At 38.4% G+C, this 26,386-nt stretch overlaps 1 protein-coding gene across 2 annotated transcripts in view; it reads right to left on the bottom strand.

The window, feature by feature from the left end:
- Positions 1-9,888: 9,888 nt before the first annotated feature.
- The window catches only part of LOC126380110 (dipeptidase 1-like), a 232,501-nt gene continuing 216,003 nt past the window's right edge, over positions 9,889-26,386 (bottom strand). For both annotated transcript variants that reach the window (XM_050029347.1, XM_050029346.1), the window contains 4 exons: positions 18,166-18,241; positions 16,110-16,248; positions 15,393-15,493; positions 9,889-12,242 (listed from right to left, as the gene is read on the bottom strand). In XM_050029347.1, the coding sequence (XP_049885304.1) occupies positions 12,194-12,242; positions 15,393-15,493; positions 16,110-16,248; positions 18,166-18,241 (365 nt within the window). In that variant the 3' untranslated portion in view covers positions 9,889-12,193. The remainder of the gene's footprint in view (positions 12,243-15,392; positions 15,494-16,109; positions 16,249-18,165; positions 18,242-26,386) is intronic.

Here is a 26,386-nt window from a genome sequence, read left to right as displayed (position 1 = left end):
TTATATGGTATTTACAGGAATTAGCATCAATATATACCTAACCTATATACATAAGCTAACATATATACCTACTTATATAAATACTACACACAACGAGCGAGTGTTCCATAAATTGTATGCCTGTCGATTACCCGTCCCTTTCTTTTTCAGCGGATAAGAAAATGACAGGTATAACTTAAAATAAAATTAGGTGGCGTGTACAGGTTTCAGCACCAATTTATTAAGTTAAAAGGTTGCTGGTCCACCGCAAGATAACAATTAATTTAAAATGGTCCATAAACTCTAAAACGTTAAGAACCACTGCTCTAAAATTATGCACTAATGTATACGGTTGTACTTGGGCAACTAAGTTACTTGTCTCCGCACTTGCTGATCATAGATTTTAAATACAAGATACTTATTCATTTTCATAAGTTTACGAGTGTCAATGTATCTGTCTGTCTAAGTAAGTATATGTCTATGTATCTGTCTGTCATTGGCTATATTCAAAATTAAACTTCACAATTTTTTCTTAGCTAAATCATCTTCTTGCAACTAGTATTTTATTTTTACTTATATGTAATACCATAGTATGTATATATCTATAGTGTCTGTATAAATACAAGATTTATTGTGTATGTATATATAAAAAGAGTCTATTATTTTATATTACTTATTTACTTACTTACACTGCAGCTGTACAAATGTACCTTATTCTTTGCCGAAGGTTGTCTGGAAGAGATCGCTCTTAGCGGTAAGGCCGCCTTTGCCCTCCTTAGAATAAGTTTATCTTGTAAACGTTTTGTAAATTTGTGTGCAATAAAGTGTTGTATTATTATTATTATATGCATAAGTATTTACCAACCCTCAATATTTGTACCAACTGGACGCTCCACATATTTTCACGTAAACATCTCTACGAACTAGTTTACATTTTTGTTCAACTTCAACAGACTCAGTTCCAGAGTTGTTGATAGAGAGAGAACACATAAAATCAATTTGCTGTTCAACTGTTTCAGAAGTCTTAAGTTGTTACCTACCGTACCGTGGATGTTATTAAAAAGTGAAAAACAAGTTGAAATAAATATTATCTGATAGTTTCTTGTTTTTGCTGGAAGAAACTAACCAAACTATGTTCACTAACAATGTTACAACAATGAATAAAGAGATAATGATTCTAAGTTTCCCGCATTCATAACGTTTTTACAATGGAATAGCAGGTATTCATTTACGTAAAATGTAACGTAATTAGCCTGTATTCATCCCATTGCAGGCTGAGCCAAATTTCCTATCAATCAATCGTTTGGGTGGATGGAGCATACTCAAATTTGTTATCATTAACGTCCCCACTGCTGGGCCTTCCCTATGGATGGACAGGGAGAGATCGGGCCTTAAACCACCACGCGGGCCCAGTGCGGATTGGTGGTTATTAACGACTGCTAATGCAGCCGGGACCAACGGCTTAACGTGCCTTCCGAAGCACGGAGGATGAAAACTTTTTTTTTTGTGGTCACCCATCCTATGACCAGCCTCTGCGAAAGTTGCTTTACTTCAACAATCGCAGACCGAGCTCCTCAAAATTGTACCTTGACATAATCGCCGGGGTAAGCAGAGACTACCATCGAATTCCATTTACTTCGTCCCTGATTTACTTCTCTTGCTTCCTCCACATTCTTCTTCGTTTTTTAAGGACATTACCAAACCTTTTTTAAGGACATTTCAATCTGGCCAATGCACGTCCTTCCATTATTTTTCTTAAACTCAGTGATTCTGATTAAAATGTTTTGGAGAAAAGCATAAACAATTATATACGTAACGGCCTCTGTGGTCCAGCGGTTGAGCGTCTGGCTCACGATCCGGTGGTCCCGGGTGCGAATCCCGGTGGGGACATATCACAAAAATCACTTTGTGAACCCTGGCTCGGTTAGGGCATTACAGGCTGATTATGAGTGTCCGAAAGTAAGATGATCCGTGCTTCGGGAGGCACGGGAAGCCGTTGGTTCCGGTTACTACTTACTGATTGATGTAAGTGAGTAATCGTTACATGAGCCATGTTAGGGGCCTTTGGCGTCTCAATAATAACCCCGATACGAGGGTTGATGGCTCTCATGTTCAAATGGGAGTTCCTCAAGGATCCATTTTGGGGCCGTTCCTTTTTTTAGTGTACATAAATGATTTACCTTACGTAGTACAGAACCAAGCTAACATTGTACTGTTCGCGGATGATACTTCTCTTATATTTAAAATCGATAGAAAGTTAGAGGAACTTGACGAAGCTAACAGCGCTGTGTCGCAGGTTCTAAGCTGGTTTACAGTAAATAACCTAGTTCTAAATGCTAAGAAAACGAAGTATATTAAATTTGTTCTACCAAACGTAAAGAAAGTAAATAATAACATTAAAATTAACGACGAGAAACTAGATTTTGTTGAACACACCGTTTTCTTAGGAATTACTGTAGATTTAAAACTTCAATGGGGCCCACATATTGTATCACTAGCGGGCAAGCTAAGTTCAGCAGCATATGCCGTCAGAAGAATCTCACAGATGTACCCACTGCTAGACTTGTCTACTTCAGCTACTTCCACAGCATAATGTCTTACGGTATTTTATTGTGGGGTCGAGCCGCTGATGTAGAAACTATTTTCATTATTCAAAAAAGGGCAGTTCGCGCTATTTATAATCTGCGTTGTCGGGACTCTTTAAGGGAGCTGTTTAAAGAAATAAATATACTGACGGTCGCAAGTCAATATATTTATGAAAACATTATGTATGTGCGTAAAAATGTATCTCTCCTTCCGAGAAACTGTGAAAGGCATACTTACAATACAAGGAATAAAAATAAAATTGTTGTTCAAAATTCTAGATTAAGTAAATTAAATTCATCTTTTTTGGGGTTATGTATACGTTTTTACAATAAAATACCAGATAATATTTTAAATTTGTCTGAGAACAAATTTAAAGCTCACGTGAAGCTTACTTTATGTAAAAAGCCTATTATAAGATTAATGATTACCTAAATGATAAAAATGTCTGGTATTGAATGTGTTCCTCTAGTTATTAAATAACTTGTAATGTACCCTCATTGGTTTTTAAAAGATGTGTTGCTGTTGCAGTTTCTTGTCATTTCTTCTCCTCAGCCATAACACCTTGCGAAATGACGTAAATTCAAAAATGTTACATTGACCTTCAACAAGTTTATCCATGATAATTACGTTGAATAAATGATTCTGATTTCTGATTTCTGATAGGTTTGGTAATTCACCTCACTACCCACACGATACAAGAAGAACAAATTATACCTATAGTACGTCAACAAAGTGAACGAGTGTGCCTGTTGTGGTCTATTGGATAACTAAAGAAAGAAAGAAAAGAAGGAAAAATATTTATTCGATATACTTACTAATGTTTTCACATATATTATGAAAAAAAAAATACAATTATGAATGTATCCCGAAACGGTTCCACCTCAGCATAATGCTATGGCTTTGGCGTTGATTTTCAGTTGGACCCGGTAAGATAAACAGGGAATACATTAAACAAAAGTGGACACAAAGTCTAACCACATTTTCTAATTAAGTATATATTTTTAATGCACGTGCGGAAAAATAAAATTTAATTATGTTTAATAAAAACTGAATAAAATAAAAGATATTCATGTGTGTGTGTGTGTGTATGTTTGTATTCTCGTAGGTTAGTATTTATTATGTACAGTAGGTACGTAGACTCGAGCGTGCAAATGACATAATATAATATCGGTGGTTCAAATCGCGGGCTTTTGTGTGGTCGGTCGTTATGGTGTGGTGGTTTCTCTGTAATGGCTCTAGTTATGACGTCAATTAGTCCCGACCCCAAAGCTGTGGTATGATATTCTTGAGATAATCAGCTCCTCGGAACTATGGCAAGTATCTAATACAGGGTGTTAATGACATCGTAACGAAAACTGTGAGGGATCATTCAGGCCATGATTCTGAGTTGATATCAAGTGGAATTTTCCGTCGCAAAAAAGTATGGAACTGAAAATAATTTTAAAAAACACTAAAATTTTCATGTATTTTCCGACAGGAAATTCCTCTCAATACCAACTCAGAATCATGGTATGAATCATCCCCTTCAGTATTTGTTACGTGTCACTAACACCCATACGTACTTGTATGGCTACCTGTTGTACCTGTATAGCTGTAAATAACATCGTAACAAATACGGAGAGAGGTGATTCAGCTGATTATTCTGAGTTAATATCAAGTGAAATTTTCCATCGCAAAACTGTAAAATTTATAATAATTAAAAAAAGAAAACACAAAATAAATAATGAATTTTGCGACGGAAAATTCCACTTAATATCAACTCAGAATCATGATCTGAATCATTCCCCTCAGTATTCGTTTCAATGCCTCTAACACTCTGTATTTTTGTACTACATGTTGTGTTTTTTTATCCGACTGCGGTGAAGCAAAAAGTAGGGTTATGTGTTTGGACGCTAAGTATCCTATGTATGTGTGTATTTACGTCTGCTCCCTCCATACTTCTAAACGTCAATTATTATCCTGACATCAAGGTTGATGAGGTTGGTCATTGACCTCACAAACCACACGAAAGAAGAAGACCCACATGTTCGGATGTCATAATTGTTACCCAAATTGTGAAATTATCATGTAATTACAAAATATATAACGTAATAAAAAGTAAAATACTAAAAACTAATAATTTAAGAAAGACTATTCGCATTTTAATTAGTCACATTGGAATTGTAATGTAAACACGGTAATGGGAAATCCCGGGATCGATTTGCAGAAGCAAGTTCCGGAAGTTCACCCACCAACTGGCGGGTCAAAGACTACACAACATCGAAGATGTGGCATATTTCGTCAATTTTTTATAAAAGGATAGAAATCCGCTTTGGTCTTTGGGTAAATCGGGGCTGCACTCTTGTTTGGTGCCATGCCACATTAATTTTGTCACAAAATGTCTCACTAATTGTTGCTTATGTTAATGCGATAGAATTCTAAAGTGGGTTTATGACATGCTTACGAGTATAACTCTATCTCTCTTTCCTTAGTAGGGTGTGCTTTTTACGTAAGTATTTCTCTTCCACCGCGCTGTATCGGATGCGTCGTTCGGAGACATTGCACAAGTGCAGGTCTTTTTTGACCACATCGGTCCATCTAGTTTTTGGTCTCCCTATTGGTCTTGACATGCTTATCAAAATCAATAAACTCTGCCGTAACATTTTTTTCTTTTATTTAGGGGCTTTTAACAAAGTTATATCAGCCCCATCGATCAAGACTGTCTAAAACTGATAAAAAAATATAATTAAGTTCATGCCCCCCATCCACAACAGCCTAAATTTACTTATAACTAATTCCTCACCGACACAAGGCTTCTTTTGTTATTATGTGAACTTCTTAGTGTTAATCTACAAGGCAATCCATGAAATTCAAATTATGCACACTCACGCCTATTAATGGCTTAATTACTTCATGCACCTAATTAACTAAGTTGCAATCATGTGATATTTGAACCAGTTTCTTATCATGAGGTCTTTGGTAAAGTAGTGATTAGTTTATTAGGCGATGTGAGTGAGTGCGTATTCAATAAATACTACAGCAGTCGATATGAATTTTTCTACAAACTATGGAATATTGGAAAATAATGTTATTAATCTTAAAAATTCAATGCCACGAGCTTACACGTTTTTTATTGTTATTGCATTCTGTTGTACATTTCTACTCTTCTTTGCTAACTATAGTACTGAGACATTTCGAGTCCACCTTCGTTGGCCAGCGCTACAGTTCTTGTCGCATTCCCGACACTTCAACAATTCATCACTTTACTTCAACGATACATCACAAAACTTCACCATCAATACTGAAGGTTGTTCCATACCTTACATGACACCGTTCGATGAAAGCGTCAAAAATTTTTCGCACCCAATTGATGGTCAGCTAAAAAAACGCATAAAATGCTCGACTCGGCCGCTGCTTAAAAAAAACAATACTCATATATGGATCGTAAACGAAAATAAAGCCGTCTACAATATAGAAGATAACAATTACACTTGTTGTTACCAGCAATTCTACAGACCAGATTCTGTTGATAATGTATGGGACTCTGAAATCGACGAAAGAGTCAAATATGCCGAATGTAGAAACTTCACCCTCAGCATAGAAGTTGAAGATGAATTTGTTAAAGTTACCTGTTACTCGCGAGAAATTGAAGTATACAACAATTTCTTTTTATTTGCTCGGAAGAAAACTATAAAGCTGTACGAAAATGACAAAGAAAATGAAATCAATAGATCAGGATACAATGTTATTGTTTTGGGAATTGATACCCTATCCCGGCTGAACTTTCATAGAACTATGCCTGAGACTTTGAAATATTTACAGAGCAAAGGCGTTGTGGAGTTATTAGGCTATACAAAAGTCGGATTTAATTCATACCCGAATATAATACCAATGCTAACAGGCTATGAAAGTCAGCATGAATTACCAAAAATATGCTATCCACATAAACACGCTACCTATGATTTTTGTCCTTTCCTTTGGACCCAGTACAAGAGAGCCGGGTATTACACGGCTTTAGTCGAAGACAGTGCTTGGGGAGGTACTTTCAACTATTTGGCTGATGGCTTCTTCCGGACCCCCACTGACTATTACGTACATACATTCTGGAATGAAGCGGAAGCCTATCTTAAAGCAAGACCTACGTGTATTCGAGAACGATACGTATTTGAAGTGTTCCTAGAATACATCGAAAGTGTTATAGAAAAAGTTAGTTCGTCAAAGTTATTCGCTTTCTTTTGGACGATATCAATGTCACACGACCATTTGAATACTCCAAAATTAATGGACAAACGATTTTTGGAGTTATTCAAAGGTTTAGAACAATCACACTATTTGGAGAATACTATAATGTTTCTAGTAAGTGATCACGGCATTAGGTGGGGTCCTATAAGATCAACGAAGCAAGGGCGTCTAGAGGAACGATTGCCGATGGTTTACTTGCTAGCACCGCTTTCATTTCGAAATAACTACAGCGTCGCATTCAATAACCTAAAAAATAACGCTAAGCGCCTAACAACCCCTTACGATTTACACGAAGCCTTAGAAGATCTAGCAGATCTAAAAAAACTTGAAAATGACAATATTCGATTAAGAAGCAAAGAAAACTATGCTGCTAATCGAGGAATAAGTCTATTTCTTGAAATACCGGGGAACAGGACGTGTATGATGGCCAGTATAGGGGAAGAATGGTGCACGTGTATAAAGAGTAACGAGGTGTCGAAGACAACGAAGGAAGCGGTGGATGCGGCAGGACATCTGGTTGAACAAATAAATAAGATCTTAAGTGAGCACACGCAATGTGCCAAGTTAGAGCTGGACCAAGTGATTCAGGCCAATGAACTGATGTCGGGTACTCCTGATAAGGATGAACTGGGTTGGCGCGAGTTTCTGGTTGTCGTCCGAACGAAGCCCGGTGGTGGGGTTTTCGAGTCCAGTCTACGATTTGTAAACAACCGCGACTGGTCGCTGGTGGGTATGGCGAGTCGGATTAACTTATATGGAAATCAGAGCCACTGCGTGGATAATCCACAGCTCAGATCGTACTGTTACTGCAAATCTGCTACGACTAAAGTATGATTGTTTTATTACATAAGGTATGCGTCCTTGGAGAATATAATAACGGAGCCCGTTAGTAAAAAAAATGACTTATTAGTTAGTAAGTATTATTTGAATGTACATCAAAATTTTAATTTTGCAGTAATTATGAAAAATTCAGTCAGGCGGCAAGTAGCAGAAAATTATCGTATTGCAAATAGATATGATGCCACATCCACGTTTAGCAGGCATAGGGCATGAGTCGGGTAACCGCAATAAAGCAGCGTTATTGCGGAGCAAAATAATTATCAAAACAGAGGCTTTAAATTGTGAACTTAGTTCATATAAAGTTGTTCGCAACCTGCGTGTTTCAAGTCACAGGGTTGGCGGCGGCATGGGATTGAGCTGAAGTTTATGTCTTTCGAGATAAAACATAGACACGTTTTGTGTTTATAATAATGAGACAAGAGTCTCCGTTGTCTAGTAATTAGAGCGTTGCGCCAAGATCGATTTCTGATGAAAACATTGTCGAAATCATTTTGTGAGACTGTCCTTTGTTTGCTAAGGACATTGAAGGCTTGAATCACCAGATTGTCCGAGAAAGTAAGATCACTTCGTGCTTTCTATCAGTCGTAAAGCACCTCCACCAATTAGTTGCTTGTGACAAGATGCGTTGTGGACACTTTTGTACAGAGATTGCTTGTCTACTTCTTATACGAGGTCTATGGTTGAATATAAAGCAAATCCCATGGATTCACGTTTAGAAAAAAGTTGTTTTGACTAGCAGTCATCTACACTCTAAATTCGCCGAACACGTTCCCATGGCGCTCGTTACCGCTCGTTCTGTAAATTGGCATAATGTCACTACTGGTGGCCGCAATCCGAGTCGAATTTCGGCTTGCAATCTGTTATAGTAGCAAATTGTAACTTTCATCCCAAAACGCAGCAGCTGGCAGCCGAGATATATTGGAGGAGATCAATCGTCCTCCATGTTCAAATAAAAACAAAAATATAACAGTTTGAAATTCGAATAGCCTAGTTATTTTTCTAGAACGGACAAAACTATTTGCGATACGGCTCACCGGCAAGGTGTTTAGTTTACTTAGTTCATCTTGCGATGGATATATCTCTGACTACTTTTTATGATTTGTCAAAGCTAGCGACTTAAATTTTATTGCAAGGCGTTTGGAAAAAAACATTTTATTTAATTTTATTTTTTTATTTTTATCGATAGGTACTTCTAATTGAAAATTTGCCATAATAGTTACTCTGGTAAAATATTTTACAACAATGCCACAAGGTATCGGTATGTATCATTTAAGGGGAAGCTATACAGAGCCACAAAATAAAGAAGACGATATGAGAAAAAAATACTGATAACTTGAGTCTGTTTTGACTCCCATCAGTTGTACGATAAATAAGACAAGATAATATTTTTAACTTATAAAAGCATCGTCAAATAAACGGGACAAATAAAACCACAATAAAATGTCTTCAAGAGCTCAAGAGACTTAAAGAGTAGCTTATCTCCTCTACTGGCGCTTCAAATAGAAACAATGTAACCTCACAGGTTTTATATGAAGGTAATTCGAAGTAAGACCATTAAGTGTGATTGCCACTTACTCAAGCGTAGGTTCATAAAACATTTTACGCTTACAAACTACGGCACTACTAGAGTAACAAACACAAGTCGTTGCAACTGAAATTTCATAAAATCTTAGTGTTCATAAAATCTTCAAGATATTTCTGAGCGCGGAATGGTCCTAATTGTATTGCTTCTGCCTTTGCCAGTGTGTTCTGCCCCCGATTCATATTATATTTCTTTTTTGTATTCTATTTGGCTGTCGTCCAAATTACTGTTCGAATCGATTTCACGGCATAACATAGACTCAATTGTGTAACCGACATTACTTAGTTGTATTTATATACTGAACGACATGCTATTTGTTTTAGGGTTTTATTTCCACCAATAGATAATACAATTGGAAATAGCGTCTGACACAAATTGAGGAAAATAGATGTAGGTAAGTTGTTTCATTCAGAAACATTTACAGGGCGATTACTGCTATGGTATAAATTGGTATTAATAGCAATTCCGGACAGATTTTGTTTTTATTTTTGTGTTCGACTGTTAGACACGTATCTTATTATCTTAAGTTACCTTAACCGGAAAATACCTCATTGTTTTCGAATATAAATAGTGAGACATTACTTAAAGTATATACTGTAGTAACTGCAGGTCTAAACGCTAATGAACAGGGTTAAAGCAGGTAGGTAAGGTAAAAGCGGGTAATATTAAAAATGCCAACATTGTTGTACAGCAAGTGTTTATTTATCAAGTTGTGTCTTAATATAAATTGTTTAAAAAGACGTCGCTTGGCGCGTTGTGGGCGGAATACACTGGGATTGTGGGATAATGGGGCAGTAGATCGGGGGTAGTGAGACTGGGGCAGTGGGGCTGAGGCGGACGGGGGCGGGGGCGGTGCGGGTCGGAACGGGACAGGCACAACAACGCACCGCGCGACACACAAGCGCACAATAAAATTCCTAAAGAAGCTCTTCATACTTTATACGGGTAATTATACGTCGCAAAATCACCACAAAGAAACCTAACCTCGTTTTTTAAATTAAGTTACTTATTAGGTCCATATTTTATTAAAGGTGAACTTCCGCGGCAGACAGATAACATTATATTTTCTTCCTTTTTTAATAATAACATGATTTTAGAGGTAACTCACTGAACTATAAAAATACAGGCGAGAAGAGTTCTGGGAGTGGAACGTACCTAATATACCTAATGTTTGAGTTTGTAGCACCCGTTCACACAGAAATCCGAGTGCACGGATACATGTAAACTCCCGCTTTTCGCTTCATAACTCTTCGTGTTACTGCCTTTAATCTGTATGTTGACCTTAATAAGCACAATCGCTCGATTGTCGTTCGAGTTAGACATTGACATACATTGAAACATCGGGACATACATCAGAAGCGGGGCGCGCTTTTCATCGTATACGACACGACAGATGCGTGCGTTAATGTTTCTCGTCACGAGCTACGAAAGTCAACTGCCACTCGCAATGGACGGAAGCCCACCTTATACATCGCGTCAAAAATATATCCATGACAAAATAATGTATAATATTTGTAAGCGGAACATTTGTTATACTAAAATAACGACAGAATGTAATAAAAACAGAATATAAGCGTGGAATTCATCACCCAAGGGGAGCGTGCGCTTGTGTTGAAGATATTCACATTACATTAAAATATTACTCAAAACGAATCACAAAATAACAGCCAGCTCTCACGTCGTAAGAACGCTACACGATAAAGGTTCAAAAATTTATCAGTCGTAATTTTACTAAGAAATAGTAAATTTCACAATATCATAATAATAATATTATACAACTCTATTTAAACGTGTAAAAAGATTCACAGCTCAACCGGGAGATCGAGTGCTCTCGAAATTTGGAGGGTATATTGTCATTTAACGAAACGAGTCTTGATTACGTACAAAAAATATAGTTTTAAACATAAATGTAGGGAACGACGTAAGGGTATATAGTGTTCAGTCACAATAGCTTGTATTTTATTCGAAACAGTTACATTGAGTCATAAAATACAGATTCTCTATTAAACATAATTATGTCCACCTGTCGGACACACTGACACGTAGGAAACATGACTTACGCTACTGTATCACAGCAATCAGTTTAGCTGGCCGTTTTGCATTGTCGTGCATCCATATATGGCGAAGCTACACTTTTTGATAACAAAATAATTTACAGTACTTATTATAACTTTGCGCATGGCACATTGTTTCAAATAAACAATCGAACTGAGCGGCATTAAGCGGATAGTCCAGCTAAACCGACTATTGTGCGTCTATTTTACAAGTAGTGCTATTGAACGATATCCGTGGTTATGCATACAACACTCAAGTACATACGGCAATATAATGTTCTACTATAAATGATTCCTATATTAATCTCTATGATACCTTAAGCAGCGAAAGAAGAAGAACAACACGGCTTCCGATGGCTTCAATTCGTTTTTATAACCCCCAAAATTTTAATAAAACTATTTAAAAGAGAAATAATTATTTTAAACATTGTTAAAATTTATTCGCTACCTACTTTCTTATCCAACTCTTTATATCATTTTATTTAATTATTACAATAGTAAGTAAATAAAATAGTTTCTTGTAATATTTACCTTGACTCTCTCTTAATGCTTAAGTAAGCTTTCCCATTACATCCTTATTTATTTTCAAATTTTATTTGTTCATTATGGTTCTACCTACGTTTTTGAAACACACTGTTTGATGTAAATGCAACTTTTTACATAAAAAATATACTTATATTAATTTAAGTGGGAAGTTGAAGGTATGTTTGAACTAGGTAGGTAGTATTAGTTGCATTTCACCGTTAGATGGCGCCACTCGGAGACGATGAGGACGAGAGGTAGTGACGCGGCGACGCGGCACAGCGGTCACAACGCATGACGCGCGACGCGCGGCCGCAGAAGGAAGAAGTGCTTAGTTCACATCGCACACATACTAGGCATCTACAACACTGATTACATTAATAATTCAATTCTAAACAGCACGAGTTATCTACCCGGTTCGACTGAGCAGGGCCGCGTAGGCTGCCTTCTCAAATTCCCTGAAAAAGGAAATACAAGATTAGCTGTAAGTATTTTTAATATTGTTTGGGGTCCGCTTGCGAATTAGTGAGACAATATTGTATGACGGGCAACCCTCATGGGCGTACTAACGTCTCCTGCTTCTGTTGTGAGCGCCGCTTAACTTAATCTTTCCTTTTACGATCCCAAGTTCTTTGAGCTAAAGATAAAATTAATCAGAGGAGATATCTTTATTCGTTTCTCAAAAGAAAATTCTATGGTTAGGTATCGGACAATACAGGCAAAGCTGCATCGATATGAAAGCAAGTAAGTACACAATAGCATTTAGTTTTGTGTTTACACAATCAACTTGCGTAAAAAGATCTTATTGCCTGCAAGTCTGTGCATATATTATAAATTTAAGAGTCAAACATTATTTTGCTGAGAGCAGACCTGCAAAACGTTACAAGTCAACCTAAGAGTAGGGTACTACTCCTAGTTTGGTCGCCATTAAATAATAATGTTGGAGTCTATAATATGTTAGAAGCGCAATGCTTTAGTGCATAACATGATCCGAGAAAGCGACATTACTTTGTACTTAGAGATTCTTAGGTTTGACATGACTCTGGACATACAAGGAATGGATTTCATTCGCAAATAGTAAATACAAAATAAAATTCCGACTTGTTTGGGGAGGGGAGATGTTGTGGGGGTACATAACAGTGCGTGGGATATTTTCAATCCCTCCCACACGTCATCAATCCTCGAGTAACACCGACGTTCGACGGTATACAGCAATCGGCTTAACACATACATCAATTTGAATCGAACTGTCGCTGTATCGACGGATTCGCATCCTACGGCTTTCAAATATTTAGAGACGAAAAATTGGATAAGCTTCGCGTCTTTTGAAACATTACGTTTTCTGTTTTACATTTAATTTACAGATTTTAAAATTTGCAAAGCTAGGAAGCAAGTTTATATTGGAATCGGTTTCAACTTGTTATTCGAATTGACTGATTACAAAGCTAACGTAATATGATTCCATTTGTATAATGGTTTGTCTCTGAATACTGTTAAACGGAATATTCAATCTCATCGGGTCTCGTTTCAGCTGTATTCAGCCGAATCATTAATTGTTGTTAAGAGCTATTCAATTATTTGAAGCTCAATAGCTTTAATAGGCGAAATGGAATCTAATTATATGTATCACTTCTTTACTTTGAACCTTCCAATCGTTATGAGAGGCAGGTTAAGTGATTGGTGAAATTGAGGCCACGCCAAGTATTTTGGGCAGCACAGAAAAAACAAGGGCTACTTTAGAAATTGTCAAGGAGTCTTTGATGTATTTAGTTTTTGACTTTTAAGTCTTCGCTAACCGCGGCGCTACTTAGCTACTTTGTTGAAAGCATAAAAACGTTGTACAACACAGCAAATTTACGCAAGATAATGAAAATAAACTCTAAAATGCTAGTGATAAAATTTCGGTACCGTCCATTTGAAACTTGTTGCTAAGTGGCAGTGCAAAACAAACAAGACAAAGCGTTAGAATATTCACACCGAACCTAAATTAATCTCAGCTTGGAACTCTATGTAAACTTATGTTACATATGCGGTTGTAAGTTTGAGGCTTTTTAGCGGGGTTGCAAACTAAGCAAGTGTAGATAAAGCTGTCTCACACAGAGGCGGTGCGCGGGTTTGCGGGCTGGGGAGCGAGAGTTTGTATAATATGAATACTGTGTGACCTAGTGCATCAAATTCTAGTGTGTGTCCTCTCTGAAGGTATTAGGGTGTGGTAACCATAACCAAGTACAAATTGACCGAACGAAAAGATTAATGAATAGAGAAGCGTGCAACGATTTTTAGTTTCAACTAAGCGAAAAAGAGAAACGAGAACTGATGTTGACCTTTCTATAACAAGCACTATTCATCGCGCGAGAGACGGCTTCATTCTGTTTAAATAAATGGCGGCCGCTTGTCGCATTTCTTACAGTATTTTCCTAGCGGGTAAAGTTACCTCGGACATGGTGATGTATAATGCTTTTTAACCAGCGATGGTTCAGGGGGCCCGTGATGGTTGGTGAAGAAAATACGTATCGTATATTAGGACGTAATATACGATCCCGACGACCCGATTACTCTAGCCATAGAGGCAGCCAATCAGCTCGCGACACCAAACACTTCAGGGCCCCGATACCGACCCCGCCGGCGTGGTCGACGATTTCCCTCATTCAGCGCTTATCGCTATCTACCCACTAGGGTCGATTAATTCTTTCAAATATTTTTCCTCTCAGACGACGTCCTGAGCCGAGGTTCGCACCCAACTGGGCACCCTCAGGCCTGTTGTCTTAAACGTTGTACCGGGTGAGAGCCTTCAGCGCTCCCCATTTATCCGGCCAAGTAGTTAATGCCATCTGTGCCAATCTACAATAAGTCACGTCAAAAAAAAAATGCGATATTTAAGGGGTAGACTTTGACGGTTATTAAAAGACGTCATTTCGGGATTATGAAACGGCGAATAAAATTATTTTCTCATAAGTTATGAAACTATTCTTAGATTCTAAAGTGTTAGCTGCATATATACGTAAAGTTCTCATAGACCCGATTCAACAAATGAATATCATTAGGAGTCACGGTCGCATTATTAACAAAATTGCTCCTCCGAAATTAAGTATTGAGGCACTTTCAAATATTTACCGCCGTTTGAAAACTTTAGAGCTTGAGATCTTTTATGTCGCTTACCATACCCCTGTTTGTCATAGAAGACATCTAAGTCCAGTGAAGTTGACGGCTTTATTTGTGGACTACAACTTCATATTGATAACTTAACCTTAAGGCTGATAAACATATTGCAAGGCGTGCTGTGCATGGCGTAAGGGGCTCATGGCTCGCCTTTATATTAGTGGCGAGGTTACCTTGCCACTGATATGCCGCACGCTTGTTAATCTGTGTATACGCCCTTAGAAGAACAGTACCAAATTTTTCGTCAAATTGTCTTCTGACGGCGGATTCATAGAGATAGTAAGGAAGCTACCCTACCGCTAATCCGCTACGCTTTTGCGAAAATTATTATATCCGATTTCTAAAGGTTGTCTGGGAAAATTGGTCAGCAGCACCTGGTATTTGTATTGTACCTAGTATACGTAGTACGCACAGAGAGAGCAAAATTAAAGAATAAAGTATTAACTTACTCAAGAAAGGCAAAAGCGTTGCTGGTGCAGTTCCCGTTGTCGTTAGGCGAGTCAGGGTGTTCTTCCGGCTCCACGCCATTAGTTCTCATCTCGTCACGGACCTAAAAACAGGTACTGGGTGACTATACATAAAATCTTCAAAGAACTGCTTCCGACACACAAAGGCACAAAGGATTTATAAATGTAGGGGACTATGTTTCAATAGAAATTCACGGGATTTTTGAAAAATATCTGCCTAGATCCCTGACCTTGATTGAATATCACCGATTTTTTTATTGTTTCGAGATCTTTTGACGGCATTGTTATCTTTCAGATATTTCCACAAAAATATTAAAAGGAAAGTGAAGCTACTTACCTAATTATAGCATGCTCACTAGGGCTTTATCTAATTAGAAAATTATGGTGGTGCTTACAACCGCGCCAGACACAAAATTTAATGTATGGAGTTGTAAAAACGTTAACTCACCTGCTCTTTCGGCAAAGCAACAGCGCCGCTCGCGGCGCGAATTATATCGACCAATTGCTATACGACAACTATCTACCGTAGATAGATATAAATTCGCGACGCGTGCGGCGCTGTTGCTGTGCAGACCTCGCTGGTGGCTTGTTGGTTGCGCAAGCAACTTGCGCCGCCACCATGGCTTAGTGAGATATGTACCTTAGGATTCCTTTAATCTTGTTTCAATATGTAAAAGTGGTAATAAACTTTTCGTGTACCTTTTCGACTTGGCGCATGACACGCATCATGTTGAGGCCGGCGAGGTTCTTCAGTTCCTGCACGCTCCACTGACCGCTTCGGAGCAGCTCGGCGAACAGCTCGGGGTACTTGGACACATCCTCCAGACCTCGCGGAACCCTGAACGAAGGACAACGGTCATGGGTTTTCACATTGCGAGCATAATGTTTTAGAGGATCTGATCTTTGGTCAGAAGGCAAAAGTTTCTACATATACACTCGCAAATGTATACCCCTTTGAATAAAATTAACACGACTGTTCTGCACTGAAACCCCGCCGCGCGCGGCGCGAATTATATCGAGGCCTTCGACCAATAGCCGTTTGACGTCTATCTACGTAGATTGCATTTGTATCGTTTATTGGTCGAAGCGCTCAATATAATTAGAGACGCGCACGGCGCGGTTGTCATGAAGACCCAGCTGGTCAAAGGAAACGCTACTTGCGAAGCATTCTGATTTGCGCGGCTATGCGCTAACAATTGTAGAAATAGGAACATTTACAAATTGGTTACTTAGGCCCTGTGTTAAGCTGTTCTATTTATAACCATCTTTAGTCTGGCTACCAAAATAATCCTAGTATTTTATGTGTAAGATCTTATCGAGAAATTTATTCATTTTTTCTCTTTCATGGAAGGTACTCCATCAACTTATTTGAGTTTCAGCATTTTGTTTTTATTTTCCTATTTTATGAATCAGGAGTTTCTCAAATGTTCACAGTTCAATTAGCAGTCAACAGTATTTATATTTCCACTCGATTTAACACAATTTACTACTTTCACTTTACTTTAAGTTACAAAGTTACGAGAGCAAGCTCCTTGAGAGGATTACAGTAGAAAAGAGCACTGAAAGGAAAGGAGCAGTATTTATTACTTGCATTTGTGTGCAATTCGGTGCAGTGATGTAGAAATATTTTCTCACGGTTTCATTTAAAAAGATGTTGAACCGGCGCCTGGTAGCGAATATTAGTTATTTGTTATACAAGAGAGGAAAGTTATGTTTTATAAACGATTTCCGGTAAAACTTGTGGATAAGGAGTCGGAAGATATTCTACTAAATAATAATGTTTAGAAGGTCATGCGACGACTGAGTGGTGACTTTTTCTCGTTATACATAACATAAGCTTACGACTATATCCCAAGTGGGGTAGTCAGAGGTACATCCATCGCAATATGATCTAAGTACTCACACCGTACTGAACTTTCTATTAGACCAACGTCTTCTTCTTCTATCATGTGGGTTTGTGACGTGAATTACCAACCTCATCAACCCTGATGTCAGGGTTATTATTGAGCTGCCAAAGGCCCCTGGCACGGCTCACGTAATGACTACTTACTTACATCAGTACGTAGTAACTGGGACCAACGGCTTAACAGCCTTTACTTGATCAGCCTGTAATGTCTGATTTTTGTGATATATCCCTAACGGGGTTCGAAGCCGGGACCTCCGGATCGTGAGCCCAACGTTCAACCACTGGACCACGGAGGCCGCCAACCGCTAAGTTTAAAGTGACAAGGGATCAGCCTATCGACCATGATGTTAGTAAAGGCGCAATCCCTTTGTCGGATTTTACGACATGCCCGGGAAGACAAGCAGCTGAATGTGTTCTATGTTTTTATTTCTCTTACAGTCCAGTAAGTTAGTATATTACAGGTTGATCACCTGATTGTGCGAAAGTAAGATGACTTACTGATGTAAGTATGTAGTCGTTATATGAGCCATATCAGGGGCCTTTGGCGACTCAGTAATAACCCTGACACCAGGGTTGATGAGGTTGGTATTCCACCTCACAACCCACACGATAAGATGAAAGACTTTAAGGTTCATTATATTTATCTTAGGACTACATATCAATAGAGACTGTAAGTATTTGGTATTTTTTTAAAATTTCTGATTAGTATATGTAATCCACCAACCCGCAGTGGAGCAGCGTGGTGGAGTATGCTCCATACCCCTTCTGGTTGATTGAGGGGAGGCCTGTGCCCAGCAGTGGGACGTATATAGGCTGTTTATGTATGTATATGTAATCATCCCCTCTTACCTGTTGACACCATCGAAGTCTCCGCCGATACCGACATAGTCGGCGCCGATCAACCGCTTGATGTAGTGGAAATGTTCTGTGGACAAATGATAGCATCAAATTTTCTATAATCAAAAATTCTCCCAATGGGTCTTTAGTGGTCAACAACAATGGAAACTAAAAAACCGCCTTTAAAGAAACATTAACTAACAAAACAAACACAAAAACCGCATTAGAACAACATTCTTACAATAGGTAACTTCTTCTTTGCGAGTCGATGGCGATCGAAGCTAAATTTTTGCTGACCAATAAGGTAACTAACAAGCTAAAAATTATTTTATATTTATTTGCGATGTTGCGATTTCCTATCCAAACCTTTGTAATCAGATTTCTTATCGGCCTGAAATAATCTAAACATCCAAATTATAAACAACACTAAAACTCATTTCAATATTTACAATATTCACCTATTTTTGGAGTCGGTGCCCGAAATTCAACCCTTGAGGTTAAAAAGGGGTTGAAAATTTGTTTGAAACTTTGTCATTTTAAGTTAGAACCATAACGCGGACAAAGTAGTAGCCTATACACATATGTCCCACAACTGGGCACGTGCCTCTCCTCAATCAACCTGAGCGGCGCGTCGTGCAGCATAATGTGCATCTTATAACTTCATATCAACAGACTACTTGAGGCTCTGCTCACCCCATTAAGGATTACGGGCGTGAGTTAATGCATGTATGTTTACTTAAAAGTGTGCATAGTGACTTTGGCCGAAAAATAAGTTTACGGTTGTAAGATTGTCAGAAACTAAAAAGTCTAAATTTTGCAGTTTTTCTTGTGTTACATAGGCAACACAACTTTTTTCTACTGTTTAATTTAGTTTCATACTACTCTTAAGGGTTCAAATAACTTACTAAAAATACACTTTTACGTCGCGTTTTTGGTTTTGTAATAGTAGGTTCATGGAAATAGCATAAGTACTTATACCATTAAAAAGCAACCATAAAAAATAACAACACGCGAGCTTCAGTGTTGCTATTTTAAATTGAAGGTGGTAGAGCTGTATCAGTAAGGGTGCGTCCCCACAACAGGTTGGGGCCGGTATAAGAATGAATCACGCCATGCGGTCCCTACTGAGATGCCCCTTTCGAATTACATAGTCGGTCCCAAAGTTCTGTCATATATAATAATGTACTTATGTAAAATGTGTAATGATAAAAAATAATGTACCAATCCTTTTTCAAAAATGTGTATACTATTATAAAGTACATTGTAAAAGTAAGATGATCCGTGCTTCGGAAGGCACGTTAAGCTGTTGGTCCCGGTTACTATTTACTGATGTAAGTAAGTAGTCGTTACATGAGCCATGTCAGGGGCCTTTGGCAGCTCAATAGTAACTCCGACACCAGAATCATGAATTCGATAGAAGAGTACATTTTATCAATGAATTAAAATAACTTAAAATTATTCTTAATAACAGCCCTTAATCGCCGCGGACAGTCATCTATCGCAGCACGCACCATTCCCATGTCTATTTCAGCGATTGCTTTAATAATATCTGACTTCAGGCTCTCCAAATTTTTATGGGGTTTAGCACAGAACTTTGGGACCGGCTACGTAGATTGAGTTAGCTCCACACAGGCGGCTTGGATTGGCGTCTCTCGGACGTAGTTTGACAAGTACTATGCGGAACTATTTGACATCTTCATCGGGTGACCCGACCAACCTTTTTTTTTTTTTTTGACGTGACTTATTGTAGATTTGCCGCAGATGGCATTAACTACTTGGCCGGACAAATGGGGAGCGCTGAAGGCTCTCACCCGGTACAACATTTAAGACAACAGGCCTGAGGGTGCCCAGTTGGGCGCGAACCTCGGCTCAGGGCGTCGTCTGAGAGGAAAAATATTTGAAAGAATTAATCGACCCTAGTGGGTCGATAGCGATAAGCGCTGAATGAGGGAAATCGTCGACCACGCCGGCGGGGTCGGTATCGGGGTCCTGAAGTGTTTGGTGTCGCGAGCTGATTGGCTGCCTCTATGGCTAGGGTAATCGGGTCGTCGGGATCGTATATTACGTCCTTCGACCCGACCAACCGACTTCCATCCCAACAGACCAGGGAAATAATACATATATATTACATACTTACTTAGTTACAATAAGGCAGATTTTTTTTTGAGACGGGGCATGATGTAAGCGATTAAATTTTGTATGCTGATTTTGTTTATTTTCCAGTCTAACAATTACATCTTCAAGTCAAAAACAACCGATCGCCATTTCCCTGTCATTCCGCAATCCTCTCTTCTCTCTCGCTCACTCTTCGTTCTCTCTTTTACACACCTTAACATTAACAGAGTAAAAACCTAATAAGATAAATTGTTAAAAAACTGAGTAAATTTTAAATTAAAATGAAAGAATTTATATTCAGTAGGCATATTACACCAATACGTAGATATGGGAACTATTATTATCCTACGCTAAGTCATATCATTAATTTCATTCACATATTTTTACATTTCTTAATGCAATGAATTCTTTGTGATCTTTTAATTTAAGTAAGTGTATAGCCTACCATCATTGTCGAAATTCTATGTCCGCTTAGGGATGGTACTGAAAAGTATCGGCGTCCGAAGGACGTAATATACGATCCCGACGACGCGATTACTCTAGCCATAGAGGCAGCCAATCAGCTCGCGACACCAAACACTTCAGGTCCCCGATACCGACCCCGCCGGCGTGGTCGACGATTTCCCTCATTCAGCGCTTATCGCTATCGACCCACTAGGGTCGATTAATTCTTTCAAATATTTTTCCTCTCAGACGACGCCCTGAGCCGAGGTTCGCGCCCAACTGGGCACCCTCAGGCCTGTTGTCTTAAACGTTGTACCGGGTGAGAGCCTTCAGCGCTCCCCATTTGTCCGGCCAAGTAGTTAATGCCATCTGCGGCAAATCTACAATAAATCACGTCAAAAAAAAAAAAGAAATTCTATGTTTGTGATTTTTGTGTTAATTAAATAAATATATAAATATTAACACATGATTATAAAAGCTGCTTTCCTAAGTAGGTAATGACGGTTAAATTAGGTATTGTAATTGACAGCCTTCCGATGTTACACACAGTTGCGCGTGTTGACCATGTCAATGTGTAGTGTCCGTGTAAAATGAGGTTGTTTGTATGGTTTGACAAAAATAAAGGTAGGATCACATCAAATTGAACTTAGTTGCATTATTTATAAAAATAATAACTAATGATCCTCAGCGCAGAGTTACAAGCAATATACAAGCTAACTTGAACCATAGTATCGGTGAAGTTCGGGCTTGCCTTAACTCCGTCTAAATACTAAATACCTCCTCTAACTTATAAAGTCAGCACCCAAGTGTCCACCTCGTGTGTTGGAGATTGGAACTTCTCCCTTCCCCCTTTGCTATCATATCGAAAACTGAGTTGTTAGCAGGGCAGGTATAACAGTAGCACAACATCCACATATCGGGCGCGACGCGATAAACGATCCAGGGGACTTACCTAAGTTTATTTTTAGAAATAAAAAAAGCCTGCTATGCAAGATTTTAACAAAATAGTAATTATTCTTCTATCGTTTGGGGTGTGAGGTGGAGTACCAGCCTCATCAACCCTGGAGTCAGGGTTACTATTGAGCCGCCAAAGGCCCCTGACATGGCTCATGTAACGACTACTTATTTACATCAGTGAGTAGTAACCGGGACCAACGGCTTAACGTGCCTTCCGAAGCACCGATCATCTTACTTAAATATTGAATAGTAATTAAATATGTTGTTATTTTTGTTGTGTTCATCAATATTGTTGTAAATATTGTAACATTGTAGTTGCAATATTGTGTAGTATCAATCAAGTTATTTATATTTAAGTTATATTAAAAAGTATAATACCAAATTATACATTATCGCGTCTCGCTCGATATACGGTTTCTATAGGAACTCCGCATTAGCGACAGTTTCAGGCACTCGGCTCAATCGGCAAACGTTGTCAAAATCGTGGGCAAACTCTGTCGAACTTACCCGAGGTTGGTCAAGTTGTTTATTTTTTTACGCCCGGTGAACTTGCAAGAACTTAATTTATTGTTATAAATTGCTTAGTTAGACTGAGACTACACGGGCGTTGCGTTGTTTCATCGTGCTCAATGCCACAACTAGACATCGCAACGCATCGTGTGGTAAGTAGTTGCGATTGTAGAGCGATGGAAGCGTCGACGCTTAGTACTCGTCGCAATGAATCTATAAAGCATTGAGGGCCTCACACTAATAATTGTATTTGTTCAATCATGAGTTTTCATGAGTAACTCGCAAATATAAAACTATATTAATGCTTGTGTTGGGAGCAGGTTGTATCATCGATAAGTCTGACCTAAACCCCGATCTGGAAATATCAGCAATACTTACCCAGAAAGAAAGTCGTCTCCTCCAAGGGTTATCTATCTGCGTCGTCACATTAAGATTCTCGGAGAAACGGTTAGAATTCCCTTACAGCACTTTGAATTTCACCCTTAATTTCCTCCACAAAGGTATCTTATTGGAGACACATTCGGCTCTGATAGGATCGCGGGGTGCTATTCAGATAGCGACGAAACTCAGCGGAGTTTGCGCTGGAACACGATTAACTTGGAATCCTGCTTCGGGCGGTTATAATAGGTATTTGAATGTTAAATGGAGCGTCTTATATCCTACATTCTTCAAATCGACACCTTAATGGAGATAAAGTTTATATTTTTAAAGTACCGATTATTTTTTTATTACTTGGCTTTTTAAAAGTAGCTTTACATTATGTAATTTTGGCAGTGCATTTTCATAACATTGTCTTTTATAAGCTAAGAAATGAAAGAAAAAGGTGACGTATATTTTATTTACTATGTGTTTTAAAGAATATAAATGAATCATCGATATTTTCGTTGGTGTTGTGAACGCATGTGCAGCAGGAGATGGTGCCTAGACGCGAGGGCGTCTTCAGGCAGCGAGGGTGCTCCACAAAGAATATGCAATGAACCACCTCTAGGCAGTCAATGTAGTCGCGACACTCGTATGGTTCACACTTATGCCCAGCCACTTCTGTCTCTTTATAAGACACTATAATAACAATTATACCCATGGGAAAATATTAGCAGTAAATAAAGCAAGTAAGAAAATATACCCTCGATACAAAGATAAGTTCACCCAAGCTCAGGACAGAGCCACAATTCAAAAGAAGATAAATCATGGTGGCATTTATAAAAAACAGGGGCTGTAGCCAAGTTGCAAACGATTACGAAAAATATAAGTTTAATAACTTAAACCCGACTACGGAAAAAAACGCTCTCTAAAAAGTATGCAACAAGAAAATAAGTATATTATTTCGTGGTCGTATGCCGTGATAAGCTAACTCTTTAGACAAATTGGCGCACAACCGGCTTTCTTTTAAAAACCACTAATATTCGGAAGAATGTTTCATACATTTTAGAAAGTAATTTTTCCGTAGTCATGTTTTAGGCATTAAACTTATGTTTGTATTTATATTATTTATGCTCTTATTTTTTAAGACAACGTGCTTCCGATACATGTTTTATGCAAGATTTGAAGATAATACCTATCTGGAATATGCGTGAGCAGTCATGTTATCAATTCGACGTAATTATCAAGTAAGTAAATATAAGGAAATCTGCAACTAAAAGCTAGTAATGTGTACATACGTACCTATTCGAAATGTGCAAATTAAGCCCTTTCATTAATTGATACATACATAGCGGCAAACACATAACCTTCTTTGTGATTCGCTGCGGTCGGGTAAAAACGACAGCGTCATCATAATCTCCCTAGCGTTATTCCGTTTTTATCCGCTTACCTAACCTGAAGATTTGACAGGTCTGGTCTTTTGCAGAAGCAACTGCCTGTCTGACCTTCCATGACGGGAAGGCTAGCCCAATACCGACAGGTTAATGTCACATACCTTCGAAACGCATTTTTTGGGAATGTGGGTTTCTTCGTGATATTCAATTAGGAACTAATTTGATTACACTGTCATTTTTGGTAGTAGTTTTGCAACTTGGCTAAGGTCAAGGTATCTGGATTAGTTTAGATGAAATTAAAATAAACATCATCTCCATAGCATTATCCTGTTTTTCACAGGGTCCGCTTACCTAACCTGAAGATTTGACAGGTCCGTTTTTTTACAGAAGCGACTGCCTGTCTGACCTTCCAACCCTCGAAGGGAAACCAGCCCGATACAGGTTAGGTCACATACCTGCGAGAATGCATTTCTCGGGAATGTGGGTTTTCCTCACGATGTTTTCCTTATTTATAAAATTAAACTAGGCTCCTAAAATCGGGTTTGCGAGTAACTGGTTATACAAATTCTTTATAAGTAATTATCTCTTACCATTGAAATGTATTTTCGTTATTGATAATTGTTTGTCTACACGAGCAATGGAAGTCTTATTCGTTTTAACATTTTCAACCATGTTTGAGGAATTACTGGTCCTTAGATACATAGAAGAATTTGCCATTCTGGATGAAAGATTGGCCAGTAGGTTAATAGTAAAACCGTTTATTTTCTGCGCAACTGATGAGTTGTCGCTGTTGAATGCAATCATATCGTCAGTAGTCGTGAGTTTGATTATAGAGCTATCGTTGTCAAGTTTCACTGAAGAATCATTGGTATCAAGAGCGATAAAAATATCATTTGTCGTCAGTTCAGTTGAAGTACTGTTTCTGTTGACGTCGATTGAATAGTCATTGTTTCTGAATGCACTTGAATTACAAAAACTTTTTTTATCGACTTTTCTTGGAAAACTGTCGATTTTAAAATTGACTGAAGAATCATTGGTTTTCAGAACGGTAAAAAAATCATTGGTCATCTGTTCATTTGAAGAATGGTTTCTGTTGATTTCGATTGAATAGTTATTTTTTGTGAATGCACTTGATTTGATCGTGGGTAGAATTGAAAAACTTCTATTTTCGGAATCGACTGAATAATTTAGGTCTCCAATTTCGATTGGAGATTTATTTCTTTGATTTTCACTTGATGCTTTAGATTTATTGCTCGTTAGTTTGATTGAACCACCATTGTTTCCAAATTCATTTAAATAATGGTTACCTGAAAACTCATTGGGTTTACCGGTTAATGATATATTATTTCTGAGTTTGACTAGAGCCTTAATACTTCGATGTACAATAAAATTTTTGGTTGTTTGATCACTTGAACTGTTGCGTTTGAGTGCCGCTGATGTCATATCTGATTGAGTTGCGAGCATGGTCACGATGAAACGAATGCAATGACACACGTATACGAGTTTCATTTTGACCAACTATAATTACGACGCAAGCCGTCACAGCGACTGTTACATAATTCATTAATTCTTATCTGCTTACCTTTTTAGCGAACAATTCTTCTGGTATAAACTGGTTAGCCACGGTCGTAAAATTTAATAAGTTTATTTTTCAAGCGCGTGAACATCATAATGTCACAGGTTAGCATCCACTAAATTCGATTACGTTATATTAAATTCATTTATGTAACAAAGATATAGATAATTTATATCACGTGGTTTCCAGAATTTGTGTTAGTGGAAATAGGCTCGTCCCCTACTATCTGGACTAAAACATAGCTGGCGAGGAATATGTGTCTTTCTTATACACCTCTGCCTACACCTTTGGGGATATAGATATACGATCTCCTATATTAACACTTTCAAGGGCAGAACGTCTACGGACGTTCTGATTCCAAAGTGTCATACCTACTACCTATGAACCATCAATGACCCATGGTCTCTGTCCGTGAAAGGGTTAATTAAGTACTTTTTGTCTTAGATATTGTTTTGTTTCGTTTAAGTACTATTCTTTTTTATTCCATGTTATTTTAGACGCGCCATTAGGTTTTTTTCGAAGATTGGGTAACCTATTGGTTTGACAAACCCTACAAAGCAGAAATATTGCACAGAGATTCCCATATGATACAGAAATAAAAATTAAATAGGATAGTTTCCAATTAGTCAAATCACTTACTTATTACTGAACGTCAAAACATGAGAATACTATGGACGTGGTTATGTGGGACTCCCCGGGTGTCGCCACCCGGTATACCCACTAAAACCCAACGGTGTTCCTCCTTGCCGCTGTGTGGCGGGGATACGGGAACGCAATTGCACACAACCGCGTCCCCGCCCGCCGGCGGTTGCCCTTGCGGGCCCAGCGCCCATGGGAACGCGTCAAGCGCCTCCCCCTCCGCCGAGGGCTGCCCGGA

The sequence above is a fragment of the Pectinophora gossypiella genome, chromosome Z (assembly GCF_024362695.1).
Source record: "Pectinophora gossypiella chromosome Z, ilPecGoss1.1, whole genome shotgun sequence".
NCBI lineage: Eukaryota > Metazoa > Arthropoda > Insecta > Lepidoptera > Gelechiidae > Pectinophora > Pectinophora gossypiella.
Note: the sequence above shows the minus strand (reverse complement) of the source record. Positions and strands in the feature narration are given on the sequence as shown.